At 32.9% G+C, this 20,851-nt stretch overlaps 1 protein-coding gene across 5 annotated transcripts in view; it reads right to left on the minus strand.

The window, feature by feature from the left end:
* Positions 1-7,880: 7,880 nt before the first annotated feature.
* Positions 7,881-20,851, minus strand: part of HGF (hepatocyte growth factor) — a 73,573-nt gene continuing 60,602 nt past the window's right edge. For 3 of the 5 annotated variants that reach the window (XM_032276445.1, XM_032276443.1, XM_032276447.1), the window contains 7 exons: positions 17,981-18,019; positions 16,643-16,739; positions 13,604-13,678; positions 12,596-12,736; positions 11,963-12,069; positions 11,714-11,859; positions 7,881-8,498 (listed from right to left, as the gene is read on the minus strand). In XM_032276445.1, the coding sequence (XP_032132336.1) occupies positions 8,322-8,498; positions 11,714-11,859; positions 11,963-12,069; positions 12,596-12,736; positions 13,604-13,678; positions 16,643-16,739; positions 17,981-18,019 (782 nt within the window). In that variant the 3' untranslated portion in view covers positions 7,881-8,321. The remainder of the gene's footprint in view (positions 8,499-11,713; positions 11,860-11,962; positions 12,070-12,595; positions 12,737-13,603; positions 13,679-16,642; positions 16,740-17,980; positions 18,020-20,851) is intronic. The other 2 variants (XM_032276446.1, XM_032276444.1) reach the window with 1 other exon arrangement.

Genomic DNA, 20,851 nt, shown 5'->3' on the forward strand with positions numbered 1-20,851 from the left:
TCTAAAACCATGTAGTAATAATTGCTTCTCATTTCAAAAGTAAATTTGCAAATCAAGTTTTTTTGGACTGCATTTATCAGAACTCTTGTGCCTAAAGAGGAAATGAAATATTGGCTCTGTAATTGTAAGGGGGTTCTGTAATACAACAAATCTGAAGAATATGCCCCCCTCCTGATCTTCAAGATATACATGAACATCCAAAGACTCTTAACTATCCCACAGCAAAGTGCCCTGTATAAAGCATCCCAGCATCTCCAAAACTTACTTAAGCCTTAAACATTTTATTCTTCTCAGTATAGCTTTTAGAGATCCTGCAAAAGACCAGTTTGGGTAAAGCTTATCAAAGTCATTAAAGCAGTATTTCCTACTTCAGAAAACATTTGTAGTTAGAGATTCTATTCTTCTTGTTCATTCACATATTCTGCAGCCTTCACTATTGGGAAGTACTGCCTGGTGTGTAAACCATCTGATTGAAATGTCAATCTTATTTTTCACAAAGTCTTACTTTTTTAACCAAAAGGACCTGAGCATTTCCTCTCAGAATGACTCTTTGGACGACTGAAGAAGCATATTTAATCATGTTTGCAACTTTTCTTCTCTAATCTGGAGATCTTTAATCACTTTTATCATTTCATAAAGTCGATTTTCCACTTATTAAATAATTCATTTTTTTAATAGGATATAAATTCTTTGTTTTATGGCACAATAATATATCTTGAACTATTACTACATTTAGGTTTTAATTCATCTAAAAAGTCAGAAACTTGAAAACTAAATGCTTTTGTAAACCTTTAAAAATATATGAAAAAAATTAATATGAAAATCCATCTGCCTTTGGTCCACCTCATTTCTTTACAACACACTACCCATGTTGATTTCTCTCAATTAAGAAAACTCATCAAATGAAAACCATTTGTTCCTTAAGTAATGATACTGTGAAACTTCTCAATGCACAGATTGCATATTTGTACATATGTAATGAGTGGACTATTGTTGACTCAGGATATTTTTGCAATAATTTATCCTTTATCTTCCAATGTTATGACCTCAACCTTACATAGAAGAACCTTCTCCCAGATGGGAAAAAATGTTCACTAGCATAATCTATACTATATTAGTTTGGTAAAATAATATCATTATCCATAAGCAAACTAAAATTTAATTTTTATTTCTGTTTTTAATAACCACATTGCAAATATAAATGTATAAATTCCCTAAAGTTAATAATTCCTCTCTTTTCCAGCTGCATTGTCTATTTTATAAATACAATAAACTCTTTTAAAATGGTCCCACTTACTAATTCAAATCTAAATAAAGCAACTAAACATAAAATCTTAAAATCCTTAATCCTCAGTGACAGTTGCATAATTTTTACAAAAATCCAAAATCTCTTGTTAACATTGATAAGGCTTCAAGAAGAGGGTGAATTATAGAATATTAATAGTTACAAAATATATATTGGATACCATAATATGTGAAGCATTGTACAAAATAGTATATAAATATTACTAATATGACAATGCTAAACATCTTCAAGGAGCCAAACTCACTGAGGTGATTCCATATTGAAAACAAAGCAGAATAAAACAAAACTAATCTAATGCCATCACACACACATACTGTTGTAACAAGTGAAAAGAAAGCATAAATAATTCACAATTGAAAAATTGTGGAACCAACCCAAATGTCCATAAATCCAATAGTGGATAAAGAAACTGTGGTAAATATATGATGGAATACTATGCAGTCATAAAAATGAATAAATTAATAGCATTTGTGGTGACCTGGGTGAGATTGGAGACTATTATTCTAAGTGAAGTAATTCAGGAATAGAAAACCAAACATTGTATGTTCTCACCAATATGTGGAAGCTAAGCTATGAGGATGCAAAGGCATAAGAATGAGACAATGGACATTGGGGATTTTTGGGACTTTGGGGGAAGAGTAGGAGGGGTGCAAGGGATAGAAGACTACAAATATGGTGCAGTGTTTATTGTTCGGGTGATGGGTGCACCAAAATCTCACAAATCACCACTAAAGAACTTACTCATGTAACCAAATACCACCTATACCCCAATAGCTTATGGAAAAAAATTTTTAAAAACATTTTAAAAAAATATAAAAAAAGAAAGCATAAGCAGCCACTGCGGCAGGCTGAGGAAATGATGACTTTTTTGGATAGAGCTGTTGAGGATGAAATCACAAAGGAAACTCAGTAACATATGAGGTTTTTAAGTGTTGAAGAAAAGTATGATGCTCATAGGGACTGTTTGAACAGAGACATGAAGTTTAAATTTGATGACATGTTCAAAAATGATGCAAATAAAATAATGAGCATTAAGGAGTATTTGGGAAGGATGAGGATCCGAAGTTGGTTTGGAGTTAGGTGTATGTCAGATTGTTCAGTTTGTCTGTTTTTGTTGGTGGTGGTTTTTTGATGTTGTTATCATTTACTTTTAAAATCCATAAACAGACAAGTAATCTATGATCCCATAATTCTTTTGAATTATGTAAAGTAAAATTAAGTTTCTTTCTTTTGCCAGATATTTTCTGTCTTGCTTAGCTGTGCTTTAGACAATAATATATTCTTCATAAATGTAAATGCTTCCCCAATTACTACAAGTATTCCTTCTATCTTTTAATTCTCAGCTTTTAAAAATAACACATGCAACTGAGATATTTGTAAATATAAGGGACAAAAGAAAAATATGGAGCATCAAGTGTAAAACTTTTAATATGAATTATACATGAGAGGCTTGTAATTTGGTGAGAATGATGTAGAAAGTTTTTTAAGGGTTGTATAGCTTAAGGATGGTGCCTGTGTAGGAGAAAAATAAAACAGAATGGCAACAGAGCTCCTGGACTAAAACACAGAGGAAATGCAGACCAAGGTGATTCTATTCAGGACATTGACAAATGGTAACTATTTAGAGCAACACAACTTATAAAAGTAAATAAATAAGAAACCAACAAAAATATTTTCTAAGTATTATTTATCAGATACCAGATATTTAAACAGCTTACTCCAACTTTACTGCGGACCCTGTTCAAATATCTCTTAAAGGAGCTTTGCTGGACTATTCTATTAAAATAGCAGAATATAAGTTTAGAATGGAATGGAATTCTAGAACATAGAGAAAAAATGTCAAAATTTAGAAAAATCAACAATATTTAAAATATTCTTACTGTCACCATAAATGGATTAAGTGTATATATTTTGCTTTAATTATAATCACTTAAAAGATTAGATATTTTAATATGGGCTATAGAATTAGACACATTAATCGTCACTTGAGATCACTCTATATGCCAGAATAAATTACTACAGCAATCTTTTGAGGGAAAAAGGCAGTAAAATACAATTTGAAATAATCAGTGGTGTTATAGAGCTCTCTTTGCTTAGATCATTGACTAGTTCTTCCAATTTGAATTAAAGGAATCCATTGAATTCTTATTTGTTCTTAACTGAATGCACACTTTAAAAAGATACTCAAAGTGCTTAAATAATTTAAAATCACCTTTGTATTATATAGTGGCATGAGAAAGGGAATTAGGTGACAATTCATGGCAATATTTTGGATATATTGGCAAATTACAGCATAGTACCATTCTAGTACCAAATATGAAGAATGAATAAATAGTTACATTTTACAGTGGGAGAAACTAAAGTGCATAGAGTTTAATGGTTTACTGAAGACCATCTCTATTGCTGTGCATATTAGTTAGAATAAAATAATTTTTGTCTTAGTCCTATTAAACAAGTTATAATTTTTGTCCTAGTCCTATTAAACAAGTTGTATGATATTTCTTATATGAACATATATGTAACTTTTGTCAGTGAAGTCAATGTTGTTGCTATTTTCTGCCTTTAAGCCCTAAGACAAATATAAATATGTACATGTAAATAACTATAACAGAGAAAAGAAGAATTTTGACAAAATATTTTATTAATAATAATATAATCATGGTTATAAAAATAACAACTTTATTAACTACAGAAAGTTTATAATACAAGTCATAACCACAGTGTTCCCTTTTTTGGGTAAGCATCCAGCTATACCACTCAATAGGCAGCTTATCAATTTCCTATTTACATACAAGACAAACAGTCAAAACATCCACAGTATTTCATTTTCAGTTTCCTAAATACAGAAACTTTCTGTGCAAATGGAAATGAGCCTACTTAAAAGTTACACTGTCAAGATTTATATGGTCCAAAAAATTTCAACTTTTTTTTATATTATTAAATTCTTAGTTCCAAACTCAGTTGAATGTTGAAAGATAACTTCTTTTTGGACTTTATCATGACAAGTGATTTGTTTTAAAATTATGTATTTAAAAACCACAGGCCAGGTCCTTTTACCAAAATTAATTTTATTATTTTAATGTGTTTATATATATGGGGTATCATTAATTAAAATAGTATTTTTTGAATCTTAGTAAATCAATTTAAGGCTTTTTAGTATAAGAGCTTATTAACATTCTTAACCTCATGATCTCTATATTGCAAAAACAGTATTTATTTAAAAAAAAAAAGTTTATAAACAAAAAGGAAATGCCTGACAGCAATTTCCCACTTCTTGACAGTGTTCTTTTAAAGAGAATGTTGTGGCTACAACATTCACTTTGTACAGTACCATTGGTACCAACAAGAAATATTCACAGGAATAAGTGAAATACAATTTTGCTATCACATGCCATTATTGTTAATTTTCTTGCCTTCCAGTATCTCACATTTCCCGTAATTTGAAACACTTAGATAGCAAGCAAAAGCCTATTAATACTAGAAATTGACTCAATATACATTACTGAGGACCTGCCCACAGCAAATACATAAAAGTCATTACACATTTTACAATAAAATTAAAGAAGTATACAAAAGGATTATCATTTCTTCTGCACGGCAGAGGCATTATGAAAAATATTTTAGTTTTACACTTCAATTCCTGATAGACATGAGAAAATGTCTACAATTATAACAGTACATAACCATTATTCAATCAGCCAAACCAGAAATCGCATTGAAACCTTCTGATTTAAAAGATCCTTTTGTCAATGACACAAAATAAAATGGATTATTGAATTTTTTAAATGTTTAATAATTTATTCAGCAAAGAACACCTAGTAAAGAGTATCTTCCACCAGCAAATAATGACATGACTCTACCCCATTCTACCACCTAAAATAACATGCACTTTGTTCATCTAACTTTCATTGTCAATTCCACCCATGTCCCTCTATCACTAAAGGAGCCTCCCAAAGAGAGAATTACTTTCTACAGTTTGTTTGATGATTTATTGGTGGTATTGTTTTTAGCCTTTAATAAAATGAAAAATACTAGGTTCAAAATGTCTAAATACTTAGCTTCATCTTGTATCTAGCTAATCTTTATCGGTATTTTTAGGAAATGTAGAGGAAGAGTCATAAAGGAAGTAGTTTTAAAATGTGAGTATTTAAAAGTATTATAATTTTATAAAAGTTGTATAAATATCATTATATGCAACAATAAAATTTCACTGGTTCAGCAATAAGAAACTATGAAATACACTCTATGTTTTGGCAATATGCTCTTGACATTTCTAGGTATTCTTATTATAATGGTGTATTATATAAGGGAAAGAGAAATACAATCAGATAAGATGATGGAGGCTAGCAACTAGTTGGACGTCTTTTTGCTTCCACTTTAAGATTCTTGATACCAGCACATATTTTACAAAAAAAATGAAACAACTTTTATAAGCACTTCTGGATTTGCTGCCCTATATTTTGTGGACTAAGTGCTCCATAAACTTAAAACCATTTTAGTCCAGATTGAACAGTATTCTAAAAAGCTGTTAGGGAATTGTTTGGGAACTTGGCCTTGATAAAAATCATTCAAGAAAACTAAGAGAAATGGGAATACTGTATTCACACCATTCAAAAAATTATTATTATTATTTTTAAACGCTACTGATTTTAATCTCTTTGTGCATAAAGGATTTAAACAAAAAGGCATTTGCAGTGTCCAAGATGATATTCCAGGTGCCAACAGTTTTGATACACAATGTCTGAAATAGCAGGAATATAACAACTGAATTCAATAGCAATAATCTACTGCAATGGAAGCCTCCAGCTCCAATCAGCCTGTCCACCAGCCACATTGAAGTACTGTAATGAATTGCATCTGTCAATACCCCTGCTGTCTTGAAGTCCTTAATTATGGCTTTGTGTTCCTTTTCTCCTCCTATAATTATGTAACCAGTTGTTAGTTTTTTGGGTTTTCTTGATTAGAGTGTATAGGAATTTGGCTAATGGGACACTTTATAAGAAATTGTCCCCAGAAAAATGGACCACTACCTCGTCCTTGCCCACTGTGCCAAGAGGATCACTTAAAGGCATGCTGCCCCAGGGGACAAAGGTTCCAGGGTCTGAGGTGGCTAACCAGATAACCCAACAGCAGGACTGAGGGTGCCCGGGGGCAAGTGCCAGCACAAGTCATCACCCTCACGGAGCCCGGGGTAAAGCTAGCCATAGAGGGCCAGGAGGTTAATCTCCTTCTGGAAACTGGCGCAGCCATCTCCTTTTTAATTTCCTGTCCTGGAAATTAAAGCCCTGTTACCCCAGGGTTTTCGAGATAGCCCCCACTTGTTAAGCCAGGGTCTAGCTCAGGACATTAGTAATTTTTCATATCCGGGTACCCTGGTTCTTCAATATATGAATGACTGACTTTTAATTGCAAACTTGAAAACCCAGTGTCAGCGGGCCACCCAGGACTTCCTAAACTTTCTTGTCAAAAAATTATTTTTAAAGGCCTTTTGTACAGGAAGTTTTTTGAAAAAAAATCAAAGCCTATCCTATTACTTTTTGTTATTCTATTTCTCAACAAATACATGATCTTTAGCTAAGCATGACAAATACAAAAATATGATAATTTGGCTGTTATACAGAAAGTTTAAATGATCATTACATATGGCATTAGGAAAGATCTTTGTAAAATGAAATAAAAAATGAAGATACCTTGATAAAATATCTGATTCAACAGATTCAACTGTACTTCAAAATAATAAATGAATACAGAGTTTAAACAAACTAGTTTATTTCCTTTTAGAAGTTTTCTTTTACTTCAAACAAGCTTTATTAGGCTAAAATCTTCCAGGTTAAGAAATATGTTTTTCTCCAATATATACTTTAATGCATGACTTGATGAAGGGTATTTATAAAACTTTGGAGACATGGAAGTTTTTCTCTTAAATTTTTTAAAAATTAAAGGCAGTGAGCTAGAAGCCAATCACAGGAGCAAGTCTTAGAATTAACCTATTTAAATACATTTTTAATAACTAAACAATTTTAAACTTCTTCAGTTAGATACTGATGTGGGCATTTAAGAAAGGCTTTAGTAAAATAGATCCACAAATATCTTGTGTAAATGAGTGGCCTTAAGTTGGAGGAAACAAATAACACAAATAGAACTATTACCCTCTTTTCTTTAAGAATTAGGAACTACCTGAAATAACTAGGTTAATAAATACATGTAAACACCTAGAATAGGTGTTGGTGTTATTTCACTCTCTGGGGGATGGTCACACCTGAAATGCCAACCAAAGATCATCTGCACATTATGTGTGGAGAATTAGCTAGTCATTTTGATCTTGCATCATTGTTTAATATTTCTACTGGTCTTTAGAGATTTCTTTCTCTTTTTTTTAGGTAAACTATAGTTACACACTTCTAAAATATTTAGGAGTTACATGAGGTACACCATAATTTAAACTGTAGTGCATGCACATGTGTACCTAGGCATGTGTACATGGGTATTGGTTTTGTAAAAAGTGTGTTCATGTACCAGTATTGCAGGATACATGGTGAGGAGAAATGAATGAAATATAACATATGGCATATGAAATGTAATATAATTTAATATAGGGCTACAATTAAGGGACACAAGGTATAAATTGTTCTGGTGAGGTTAAAATAATATTTAATTTATGGTTTGTTCATTATTAAGAAACCAACCTCAGTAAGCAGCATAGAGAGATTGAATTTTTTCCCATTAAATCTTTATCATCCAACAATTATACCTGTGTCTTTTTTTAATCCATTCAAGTATCTTCAGGAGATATGTTACTACTCTTGCATGTACCTTAATTCACTTCAACATTGACAAAATAACACAAACATAACAACAGAAAACACCCATAAACATTAATGAGAATTTTAACAAACATAACTCTCCAGTGGTTGTCTTAGGATTGTTGTAAGTGGCATTTTAAATTCCACATTCTCTGAAATCTTCATGTAGGAGACAGTTGTATTGATGGGTGCTTCAGACACACTTACTTCAGCTATGACTGTGGTACCTTATATGTTAAAATAATTTTGTGTATCCATTTTGCATAATATGCTACTCGGACAAAAATACCAGGACGATTTAGAATGGCACATCCACGACCAGGAACAATGACACCAAGAACCATTCTCATTTTATGTTGTTCACAAACAAGTGGGCCACCATAATCCCCCTAGGAGTAAGACATACAAAAACAAGGTATTATTAGAAATTAAAAATAATTGTACATTAACATTATGCCATATGGATTTGCATCTCAGTTATATACAGAAAAGGAATAACTGCAACTGACATATGAAGATATAAAAATTAGTGTACTCAACCATTTGTTGACTTTCTACTGAATTAGCCAAGACAGAGAAAAATACAAAGTTCAAAGTGTTCTATTATGTGTATTCACCTAAAAATGACTTGCCTTTTCCAAAATAGTCACTCATCCTTTTAAGTGTGTATTGCTTTTGTTGGATATAGACTAACATATAACAACTGGTACCTATTTAATAAGGTAGATTTTACATTTATTTCGATCTTCTTATGTTCAATACATGTTCAATATAGAAAATTTGGAACATGTAGAAAAAACAAAGGAAAAAGAAAATAACTTGGAATTATACAGTTTTCTTTTTGTTTTTTGAGACCGAGTCTCGCTCTGTCACCTAGGCTGGAGTGCAGTGGTGCGATCTCAGCTCACTGCAACCTCTGCCTCCTGGGTTCACACAATTCTCCTGCCTCAGCCTCCTGAGTAGCTGGAATTACGGGCGCGTGCCACCATGCCCGGCTAATTTTTGTATTTTTAGGAGACGGGGTTTCACCATGTTGGTCAAACTGGTCTCAAACTCCTGACCTCATGATCCACCTGTCTCGGCCTCCTAAAGTGCTGAGATTAGAGGTGTGAGCCACCGTGCCCTGGCAATTATACAGTTTTATTTTTTTTTTTTTTTGGACGGGGGTTTACTCATGTTACCCAGGCTGGAGTGCAATGGCGCGATCTCGGCTCACTACAACCTCCGCCTCCTGGGTTCAGGCAATTCTCCTGCCTCAGCCTCCTGAGTAGCTGGGATTACAGGCACGCACCACCATGCCCAGCTAATTTTTTGTATTTTTAGTAGAGACGGGGTTTCACCATGTTGACCAGGATGGTCTCGATCTCTTGACCTCGTGATCCACCCGCCTCGGCCTCCCACAGTGCTGGGATTACAGGCTTGAGCCACCGCACCCGGCCTAATTATACAGTTTTAATAACTAAACTGCGTTACATTTTCTCTTATTTCTAAAACTTTTTTTTTTTTTTTTTTTTTGCTTCTCGCAATCCTGCCCTAGATGATCTTAACAAGTTAAATTAAAAACCTGTAGTCAACAAAATAATTCTGTTAATTGAAATGGCTTTTCCAGGCAAGGAATATTCTTCCACTTACTGCCGGTATTAGTAGTTAATATAGTTATATTTATATTTTATACCCTTCTTTCTGTAGGGTGTCCTGTGATTTCATGGCATTTCTTATATGGCAAGCCTGTTGCTTCATCAGATATGGATAGATGAAAGATGAACAGATGGCTTTATTTGTGTTGTGTATATATACATACATATACTCATTTATGGTTTTATTTATTCACACAAATATAATTAATATGTAAATACACAAGTAAATATAAATAAACATATAACCACTACAACTGTGCTGCACCACTTTCATGAACCATGTAGGCTCCTAAGAATGCAATGGCTGGCTTCTGGCATCCTTATATGCAGAAGAGTGTTTGGAACTACCTTAATTTCCCCCCAACAGCAATGGGGGAAATTACTGCAAAATTAACTTCTGTGATTCAAATGGAAAGAAGAAACCCATTGGCATTCTATGATAGGGAAGACCAAGTTAGGGGTAAAGTAGAATATCAAACAGTAAAGAAAAATGGTTTATTCCAAGAGACTGCATAAACTATGCCAGGTGAGGCAATAAACCTGATTTTTAAACAAATGCACTAGTGGTTACTGACATGAAAACTCCTCAAAGTAATTCACTCTGGAGACTTTCACTAAATGTGATGTCACTGCTATTATACAAACATTTGGGAGATATCTCCTTCAAATTTATTTCAGTGGTTAAATTATCTTAATTTAAATGTCAGTGACATGTATTTTTAAAAACATCTGGAGGATAAATACATTTTGAAACATGGCAGAATCTATTTGAGGTCAAGTCTTAATAAGGTTAAAAACAACATATATAGAGATAAATAATTCAAGCTAAAGAAGGGAAATGAAGAATATATAGTTGATAACCCAGATTAAAGACTATTCTTCAAAAGCAGCTGTCGAATTTGGTTTTAGTAATAACAATAATTAGATGATCTATACGGTTGGGTCTAGTTAGAAACTTCTGTGTTTACTGGATGCTTATTGCTTTTACTTTTTAAAGTCATTACTTTCTCCTAGTAAATTTTCCATTGTTATAATGAACAGTGGTTTTATTGTTCATGATTTACTAGAAAGGCAACAAATTTGAAACTGGTTATAAACATAAAATGTTTCTAACCATATCAGCTTTAAGCAGTTCTAAAAACTAACTTAGTAAACAGTAAACATTTTCTCTTCTTTTCAGAAATAAAATCTCAGAGCACGGTGTATAACACTTGCATTTCAACACATATTTATGTTCCATACTTCCAGCAGGCATTTTCCTACATATCAAAGGACATTTCACTATCATTGAACTCATTTCATCCCTTGCTGCACACAGCATTCCATAATCCCACAGCCCTGAAGCTTGGAGAATGTGTCTCTCACATTCAAAATATAACTAAATAACAGCTTAACAGCTTGTCTATGTAAAACAGGGATAGAAACATTGTCAAGCTGAAATAACAGTTGCCTAACAAGTGAAATGTCCAAACTCGTAAAGTCACAAACTTTTTGATCTTTAGGTTTTTTAAAATATAATTTGTATAAACACATACACAGAGCAAAAGAGCAAGAGAGAGACCAGCTTACCCACAAAGAGATTTAAAGGTTTAAAGCCAGGTGTCTCTGAATGATATAATTAGTGAGGTTCACTTAGAGATAATTTAGAAAAACATTAGAAAAATGCAAACTATTTATCAAACTGATTTGGATACTTCTCATTTGAATAGCTCTCCCTTAGAGGTCCAGGTCTACACATTTATTGTTTTTTGAGAGACAAATGCCATCATAGTTTGCTGCTAATAAAACATTGGTTATCTCACTGTTTAGTTAAAAGAAATGCAGAATATTACAGAGTAAAATTTCCCAATTCCTCTCTCCTAGAACATGTGGTATACAATATTTTTGATTTGAGAAAAATAGAAAAAAAAAGCATGAAACACTAAGCTGTTAATCACATTCTCCTTATTAAATAACTTCCTTTTTACCTCACATGGTCCTGATCCAATGTTTTCAACCCCTGCACATATTTCAGACTCATTCAGAATCACCTTCCCTTGATGATACTGGTTGCATTTCTCATTTCCCACTATATAGAGATGTGCCACTCGTAATAGACCATTATAGTTGATCACTAGATTGATGCAAAAAACATACAGTAAGATGAGAAAACAGAGACAAATGTGTTCTTTTTTAAGTAAAATAAATATGGCTTCATCTTTTGAAAACTAGCTTACATCCAGTGTAGCCCCAGCCATAAACACTGCAAGAGGTCTTTTCAGGAATTGTGCAGCCATAATTAGGTAAATCAATTGTACTGACAAAATCATCCAGGACAGCAGGCCTGAAAACACAAAACACAGTGGTAAGTACTCCCAACCGGATTCAACACAAAATTAACATATTAAATGCAGTGTTCATGTTTAATATGACATTTACAGAGAATGAAGTCCTGTTTCTTAAAAAAAAAAAAAAAAAAAAAAAAGACGGGAATGTCCAAATATAATGATGCAATTTGGAATAGGTAGTAAAGAAATGAGTCATATATTTGCCAATATTTAAGAATAAATGGTTGATGCTATTTTTTAAATGAATTATTTTACATTTGAAAGTTATAACTGCTAAGTTTCCATTTTAAAACAAACTGATCAGACTGTTGGGCCAATGTTAGTTATTCATTTCTTACAGTTTTGCAAAGGCCTGTCTCTCTATACAGAGATCTGTAAGCACACATATAAGCATATGTAGAGCATGGTGACATATGCTTTTATAATGCATCTGTGTGAGAGAGAAAGAATTGCCACACAGCTGAAGAAAATGCTCCAACAATTCTAGTCCAGGTGAAAAATACAAAATCTAAAGTAACTAACCTGGCAAGCTTCAGTAAAACCAGATCTGATCCTTCAGGCCCATATACCAGCTGGGAAACATTTAGAACCTGTTTGCGTTTCTCATCTCCTCTTCCATGGACATCATGAATTCCAAGCCAAGCTTCATAATCTTTCAAGTCTCTGTTTTGAAGGATAAAGCTTTAAATGTAAAATATAATAATTCCAAATTATATAGTACTATTTCTATGTATTGTTATTTTAGACTATTAAGGCTCATAACCTTAATTTAAAATTCAATTCAAAGTACAATAAAGAGCAACCTATTTGTTATGGGATATTCTGAATACTACAAACATACATAAGCAGAAGGAGGCTTTAAATTGCTGAGATTCTAAATGACTATTTTAGAAACTTGCTTATGCTTGCTAGAGTAAGTCACTTGTGAAAAATGCTCAGGTAAAGCACTTTACATGAATTATATTTTTTTTCTGCAAATTTTGCTTTGTTTATGTCAGCTGTGTATATATTTGGTTTGGTAATAAGGGTTGATGTTTTTCTACAAACAAAATCAAAGTGACTTGGCTGAGAAGCAGGAAGGAAGTTTAGGAATGTTGCCTCTTTATCTTTTCCTCAGGCTAATTTTCATTGAAAATTATGCTTAGGATGATCCTGAGTCTGACTCTACAGGAAAAAGAAGTGAGGATTAAAATAAGCCTGTTGATAATTTAGAAAAAAAAGGAAATTATATCTAGAAATATAGGGTACAAGTAGAAAGTTGGGATATAAAACATTTACATAATTCTAGCAAAATTTTCCCCCAACTGAGAGTAATGCTAATTGTGAAAATAGGTGAACTGAAGTAGTGTCTTGCAAGTAAATATCAGCGAAGTCAAAGTAAGTTTGTAAGCCAAATTCTAAAAATAAAATAATTTGTTCACCCCACTGGTAAATCTCTATAAAATGAATACAATTATAACCTTAAGAGCAAAGTGGAAGACATATCAATTTTAAAGCCTAAAAATAATTCTAGTTTCAAAAACACATTACCGAGAAGGGAAACACTGTCGTGCAGTAAGAACCCAACTTTCCTTTATCAGTGATCCTCCGCAGATATGTTTATTTCTGTAAAAAAGAGGAAAGAGAAACAACATCTGTGCAGAAAGAGTGACTGCCAATTAATGCAAAGCCTGTGGCTCCATTTATTAAGAATAAATGCACTGCAGAGGAAAATATAGAAATTAACCCAACTGGAATAAAATGAGAAGTTCTTTTATCTGACGGGTGATATTTGATGATTGTAGAATTAGGACATTTTTTCATAATGGGACTACAAATTTATAAAATCAATTTTACTTTTGTGTAGTCTAAAGAGCTCAGTTATTACACATCAATAGCCATCCCCATTCGTGTGTATGTGCATCTATCCTTGTGAAAGTATGTGCTACAAATACAGGATAATTAGAATTTTTTAAAATGTGAACTTATTTTAAATTTCGGTGTTTGCTTATGAGAAATGCAAAGCTGAGTTCCTATTTGAACTCTGAAAACATCCAGTGGTAGCAATTTTATTTGTACACTATTTCCTTCTTCTACTACCATTATATAGTTTCGATATATTAACTTAAAATATAACTGAATAAATTTCTTTCTTCAGCATAAGAACAGCAATATAATATTTCATGTCTAAAGTAAAACAATTTTGCAAGGCAGATCATTTAGGAAATTGTAAAATGTTTGTAGAGAATGGTGAGTGCTGGTACATTCGTTTGCTGATATCCAAAATCTTAAATCCATTCTTTTTAGGGAGAGACATGGAAAAAGTACAACTTTTCACAATTTACATTTCCAAAGAGTACAGATGTTCAGTACTTCAGAGGGTAATACTAGAAGATTCCCAGACTGAGACCATAGTTATTTATGGCTTTTACCACACAGGAGGATAAGAATATATACTGACTTTTAATTTCTCTCCTTCTCAGTATGAGTTTTGGAAGAATAACTAAGCAGATGTTGTTGCTAAAAACTTGGATTTTAAAAGGAAAAAAAACTTCAAAAAATTTATAGTACTCTGATCTGATGGAAAAATGGCTTCACCTGCTTCTCCAAAAATGGAGATGACCAAAGCAGTATCCTTGTGAATTTTCTTACTGGAAAATATAATTTACATGTATTAGTATATGTCTTCTTTTATTCTCTGGGGTTATAAGATAAGCAAAGAATCACCAATTATCTCAAATGTGGATTATTGAAAGATTTCCTTTTCCCTCCCTCCCTCCCTTCCTTCTTTCCAGTCTTTCTTTTCTTTTCTTTCTTGTTTGTTTTTTGAGATGGAGTCTCCCTCTTGTTTGCCCAGGCTGGAGTGTAATGGGGTGATCTCAGCTCACTGCAACCTCTGCCTCCCAGGTTCAAGCAATTTTTCTGCCTCAGCTTCCTTGAGTAGCTGGGATTACAGGTACCCACAGCCACACCCAGCTAAATTTTTTTTTTTTTTTTTTTTTTTTTTTTTTTTTCGTAGAGATGGGGTTTCACCATGTTGGCCAGGCTGGTCTCAAACTCCTGACCTCAGGTGATCCACCTGCCTCAGTCTCCCAAAGGGCTTCTTACAGCCATGAGTCACCACATCCAGCCTCTTGAAAGATTTTCTATAATTAAGAAAATTAAACACTCTAACAGAATTCTAAAGTCTTTATTAAATTCTCATACTGCACACTCAACTTTAATATTCTGGTTACTTTGACAATTCTGTTTTAGTCCTACACACCTAGGACAGCTATACTACAATTATTGGCATAAATATTTATGAAATCTGATGAGCTATTCCTTGAGAAAAGGGTATACTGTTTTTTTTGGTATTTTCTCAGAGAAAAGGGTATACTAAAAAAGAACTTTAAGCCATCTCCTATGACATTATGGTCATCTAAAGTCACATATAGCAAAGGCTATAACCTCTTTTTTTCCAAGAATTTGTTTATTCATAAAAGGACTTCCATTTCAAGTTGTCTCTATTCTAATGTAACTGTGATTTAATAATAGTAACAGATATACTTTCTTTTTCTTTATTCTAGGAGGCTAGGGGTGAAGGAACATTAGGGTGTTCTAAAAGGGGATATTTAGGTTGAGATTTGAAGAACAGGAAAGACTATTCAGGCATAAAACATGGAGGAAAAAAGCCACAATGTATGTTGGGAACAACTGCATAAAGGTTTGGAGGAAAAAACATGGGGTATCTAGAAAACAAGACAATGTGGCTCAAATTCAAATGTATCTTGGGGTTTCCTGCATGGCGAGGTTCTGATAGGGATAGCCAAAGACATAAATATTTCAGCATTCCAAATAACATAAAGAACAATATATGTAGTATATGAAAGTAGTAAGATCAGATTTTAAGTTAACTTATATTTTTAATATTTAATTCTTATGATATAATTACTAAGCTTAATTTTCTCTCACAATATGATTTGCAAAGTGATTTTATGGAGGACATCTCATTGACTCCTAAGTGTCCTAAGAGCATTGAGAAATAGACATATCAATAATTTTGTATCTCCACTGATTATTGTAATATCAAGACTATTTAACTGTTGGCATTTTTTTGTAATGATAAAATACTCTAGAATTTAAAATTGCCCTTTTTTATTTGATAGACAAGTAAAAAGTCAGAAATTAAAAACAAATATAAATGTGTTGATATAATCATGCATAAACATGTTAGAAAATAAACCCATAGTGTCCTAGATTAGAAATTTAATAACAAGTATCATAAATACTATGGTAATATTAAGGTTTTCAATAGGTCCTCTGTTTTTTTTTTGCTTAATCAGAACCAAAGTGTCTCTTGGAATCAGGGACAATGCCAACACATATGGGACCTTTGTGAAGATTTCAAAAGGCACTACCTCTGGAAGCAGAAATTGTAGTCCAGAGCTTACAGTGTGGCAAGCAGAATGTAATCAGGCTCCTCTTTTACTGCCTCACCAAGTGCCCTGGAGAGGATACAACCTTCATAACCACATGTGTCCATAATTCTGGGAATATGACTTTTGCACATAATCTGGATATGCATGGTTTGCATCTATTAGTAATTACCTGTATTTCAAACTAACCATCCATCCTACATTTGTTCGTGTTGGAATCCCATTTACAACTCTCAATTGTTTCGTTTTGGCACAAGATATTACAGGATCTAAAAGAGGACCAAACATAGCATTTTAAAATAACAATTTGAAATAATGAGTGCCTCTTAGTTTTCTTAAATGCAATGATAATTAGACAAATGAAACTATTCTTATTGTGTCAAAAGAACAGTTTGGAACAAGAGTAGTTTTATATGACTGCAGTATTATAGTAAGCCCCTAACACTTGTCATCCTCATCTAAGAAGTTGAGTAACAGAAAAACAAATCAATTCAAAGCAGACTGGGTTGCCATGAGGGCGACAGTGGCTTTGCTCACAATGCACTAATTACCAAGTTCCTCCGGTCAACACTAATGTTATATTGCCCTCACCAGCCTCGACATAAAATGAACCAAACTTATTTACAATGGTTATTTCTAAAGGTCAGTAGAAATCAATAGCTTCAGTGAAAAAAATAAAACCAAGCTTTACTTGGTTATTACTTCTGAATTTGCACAGATTGTAGATTTACCTGATATGTCTTACAAACATTTGATTTTTTGAAATCATATCCAAATGATATAATTATCATATGCAAGCAATTATGCCCAAAGACATAATCTAGAATTCATTGAAGTAAATGTTTTCCTCACACTCCTCTATGCTCCTCGCCTTATCCTCTCTACTTCTGCCCATGGTCTAGAATAGATTTCCATTTGCTTCCTGAGCCTGGGGCACAGCAGGTGGTATTTTAAATCAAAAACACTTGAGTAACTTCCTTCAGCTCAAGAAATATGTGAAAATAAAATGGAAGTGCCTCCCAACAGATTCTTAAACTGAGGATTATCTGAGTATCTCAGACTGTGTCATCTTGTGCCCAGTGGACTGCAGGGCATGCAGAGAAGTTTACAGATAGAGTAGAATAGAGGCACTGAATAACTTTCCAACTTTCGGGTTTTATCCTTCCTGACTCCAGCATCCTAATTTTATTAAAGCATGGTATATATAAAGGTGGTCCATTATACACATTGTGCCGCAAATAAATATAAACTTTCTTTTCAAAATCACATATACCATCTTACAGATTTTTGGCAAGAAAATTGAATTTTCATATTCAGTAGGTAGTTGACTTTGAAACTCCTTTACAGCTATGCATAGAAAAATGTATTTTAAAAAGTAAAAATAAATAGAATAGCTTCTTCTTATAATGAAAGCTAATACAGATAATTTTCTATGAAGGACATAATGACATCATTTCTGACGTACAAAGAGAGACTCAGAATATACTTCATATTGTGAAAGATTACTTACGGTCTAAATTGACTATTGTAGGCGTGGTATCACCTTCACCTGTAAAAATAAATGTATAGATAAATACATAATTCATACATGCATATTTCTGTTATATAAAGCCAACTATATATTAAAATCCAAGTATCAATGAATTCAATAATTTACTAAAATTCTTTTTTTTTTTTTTTTGAGTCAGAGCCTCATTCTGTCACCCAGACTGGAGTCTAGTGGCTCTACCTCAGCACACTGCAACCTCCCCCTCTCGAGTTCAAGTGATTCTCCCGACTCAGCCTCCCAAATAGGTGGGACCACAAGTGCACACTACCACACCCAGCTACTTTTTGTATTTTTAGTAAAGACGGGGTTTTACCAGTTGGCCAGGCTGGTCTCAAACTCCTGACCTCAAATGATCCACCTGCCTCACAAAGTTATAGGATTATAGGCATTTGTCACCATGCCTGGCCAGTTTAGTAAAATTCTTGATATTTTATTCAGAGATAAAATGTAAGCTCTTTTGAGTAATTATGCATCACTTTTACTGGATAATATTGTAAGTATAGGCCCACTAGTACTAGGCGATATGAACAGAGCCCTCTTTTATGACTGTGGGGGCTCTCAGGTGTGTGTTGCGAGGATCATTGGCCACTTGAATTACACTGCTGGCATCAAGGAGCTGTCTGGATCCACAAAGTTGTCCAACATACTACACCATGGACATTCATTCCATTGAATAGGGCTTGTGTTCATTATTGTCTACTTGGACTCTTCATATAGATAGGCCATTTTGCTTCTGTAATTTGAATCATTTAAATTTTTTTCTGAAAACTTTTATTTTTGTATGATAAGAATAATTGCAACTATACAAACTTCATACATCTCTGCAAGGATTCTAGAAGATAGAATCCAATGTCACTAATGGAAAAAGAGGAATAACAAAATATAATTATGCTTTGTTGTTTGAATATTTCAAGGATTGATTTTTCCAGATGCTAGTTAAAAAAAGTATGGAAAAAAGAGAACACTGAAAACTACAAATTAATTACAATTAAAACCTGTAGCTTACTACTTTTTCATCTCTACTGGGGCTTAATTGCCACAAAAAAAGAGAGATGCTTGGAAGATGCAAGGATTTTGAAATACTTACGCTGTAATGAATGAGACACAAGACATTTCCTGGAGCTTAATGTCTGAGTATTCAGAATTGATGGCATAGAGTTCAGTCAGGCACTATTTAGACCCAGATGGTTGTTAATCCCTGGAAATGCCCTGAGCTCAAATAAGCCAGAAACAAAGCAATAATGCATATGGATTCCTTTGAAATGGATGCCAATGTGATTGTTATTTATAAGGACAATTGTGAGAATTAATATATACTTATTTATGTTCATTTTCCAGATCTAGATATTTTAAATGAATGGGGTAATGGTGAACATACAAAATTCATCATTTCTCTTTCCCTGTAGCTTATCCTAGAGGAGGGCTTGTCAGTCAGCTGAGGTCAGTGTTTTAGTTTTTAAATATGAGTTAAGATTGAGGCAGACTATGGTAACTAAAACATCAGGGATATTGGTTTTCCACATAAGTCAAATACTTGAAAATGTTAAAGTAAATAAGTAGATATTCATGTTTTATTTTGTAATGAGAAAGACTGGGTTATTTGTTCTAGCTTTACTTGTATATTAAGTCTCTTATTTCTAAGCATTAAGCTAATAGATCAACAAAGTGCTTACTTAACTCTTGTATCTTACCAACATATTTAGTTTTAAAAATTTGTAGATACTATACATTTTGGGTTTTAATAATTAATAGTAATGTATATGTTTTGCTTTCCCTAATCCAGTATTTCTCACACTTTAGCATTAACCAAAATACCATTTAAAATTAAATTTCTGGAGATTCTGGGCTGGTGGCTGGACTCTTCATTTTTATAAAGCATTCTAGGTTCTTTTGTTGTGTGCCTGGAATAAAACTTGAAAAACCGCTTTCTAGGCCTTTTCCATTTCACTATCAAATACTATTCTCACTTTTCTTCCTTTACTTTTACCACTATCTATACCACACTACTTTCAGACTCATGTCTAAAAAAAATGTGATACAATAACTATTTTGTATTGGATCAACTTAAATTTGAAGAAAACACGTCAGTGATAAAAGTTTTACGCATGGAAGAGTAGGGGTGTGTGTGTGTGTGTGTGTGTGTGTGTCCTCAGAACCAAACATGGACTCTTCCTGAAAACATAAAGAAAACTTTCTCCTACTCTTCTTAAAGTTTTAACTCAATTTCAAAACTTCATGAACATCACATATTTCTCCATGAAGAAATCTATGTTCATATTCTCATTTTATATATTGTTCATATATACACATTACATGATTATATTGCTTTGTAATTGTTTACACAAATGTCTCCTTTATATACCATCAACTATTTGAAATTAAGAAGCAGTATTAATATTTTTATAAACCTAGTATGTTATATATGGCTTTGTACACAATAGCAGCTCAATAAACAATAATGAATGAATACATAAAAAATAGAGATGGAAGTTAAGGTTTTGACTGTTAACTAGGCAACAGACACTGTTCACCATAGCCCCATATACTAGAATCTTTTACTATAAAATATTGCAAATACTATGAATCCTAAGTGGGTTTAGTAACTTGCCCAAGGTACTTACAAAATGATGGATCTGGCATTCTTAGCAAGTCTGGATTCAAGTTCTTAACCATGACACTCTTGGTGGTTAAGATTTTTCTAAAATAGTATACTAAGTATGTCTGTGTATAGTCAGTCATATAGGAACCTCTACATTTTTATGTTTGCATATTTTATAAACTTAAAAATATATACAATATTATTTTGTAAGCATGTTAGGAAAAAATGAATAA

Source organism: Sapajus apella, unplaced genomic scaffold, assembly GCF_009761245.1.
Source record: "Sapajus apella isolate SASKATOON/1434 unplaced genomic scaffold, GSC_monkey_1.0 scaffold7, whole genome shotgun sequence".
In the NCBI taxonomy this organism is placed as follows: domain Eukaryota; kingdom Metazoa; phylum Chordata; class Mammalia; order Primates; family Cebidae; genus Sapajus; species Sapajus apella.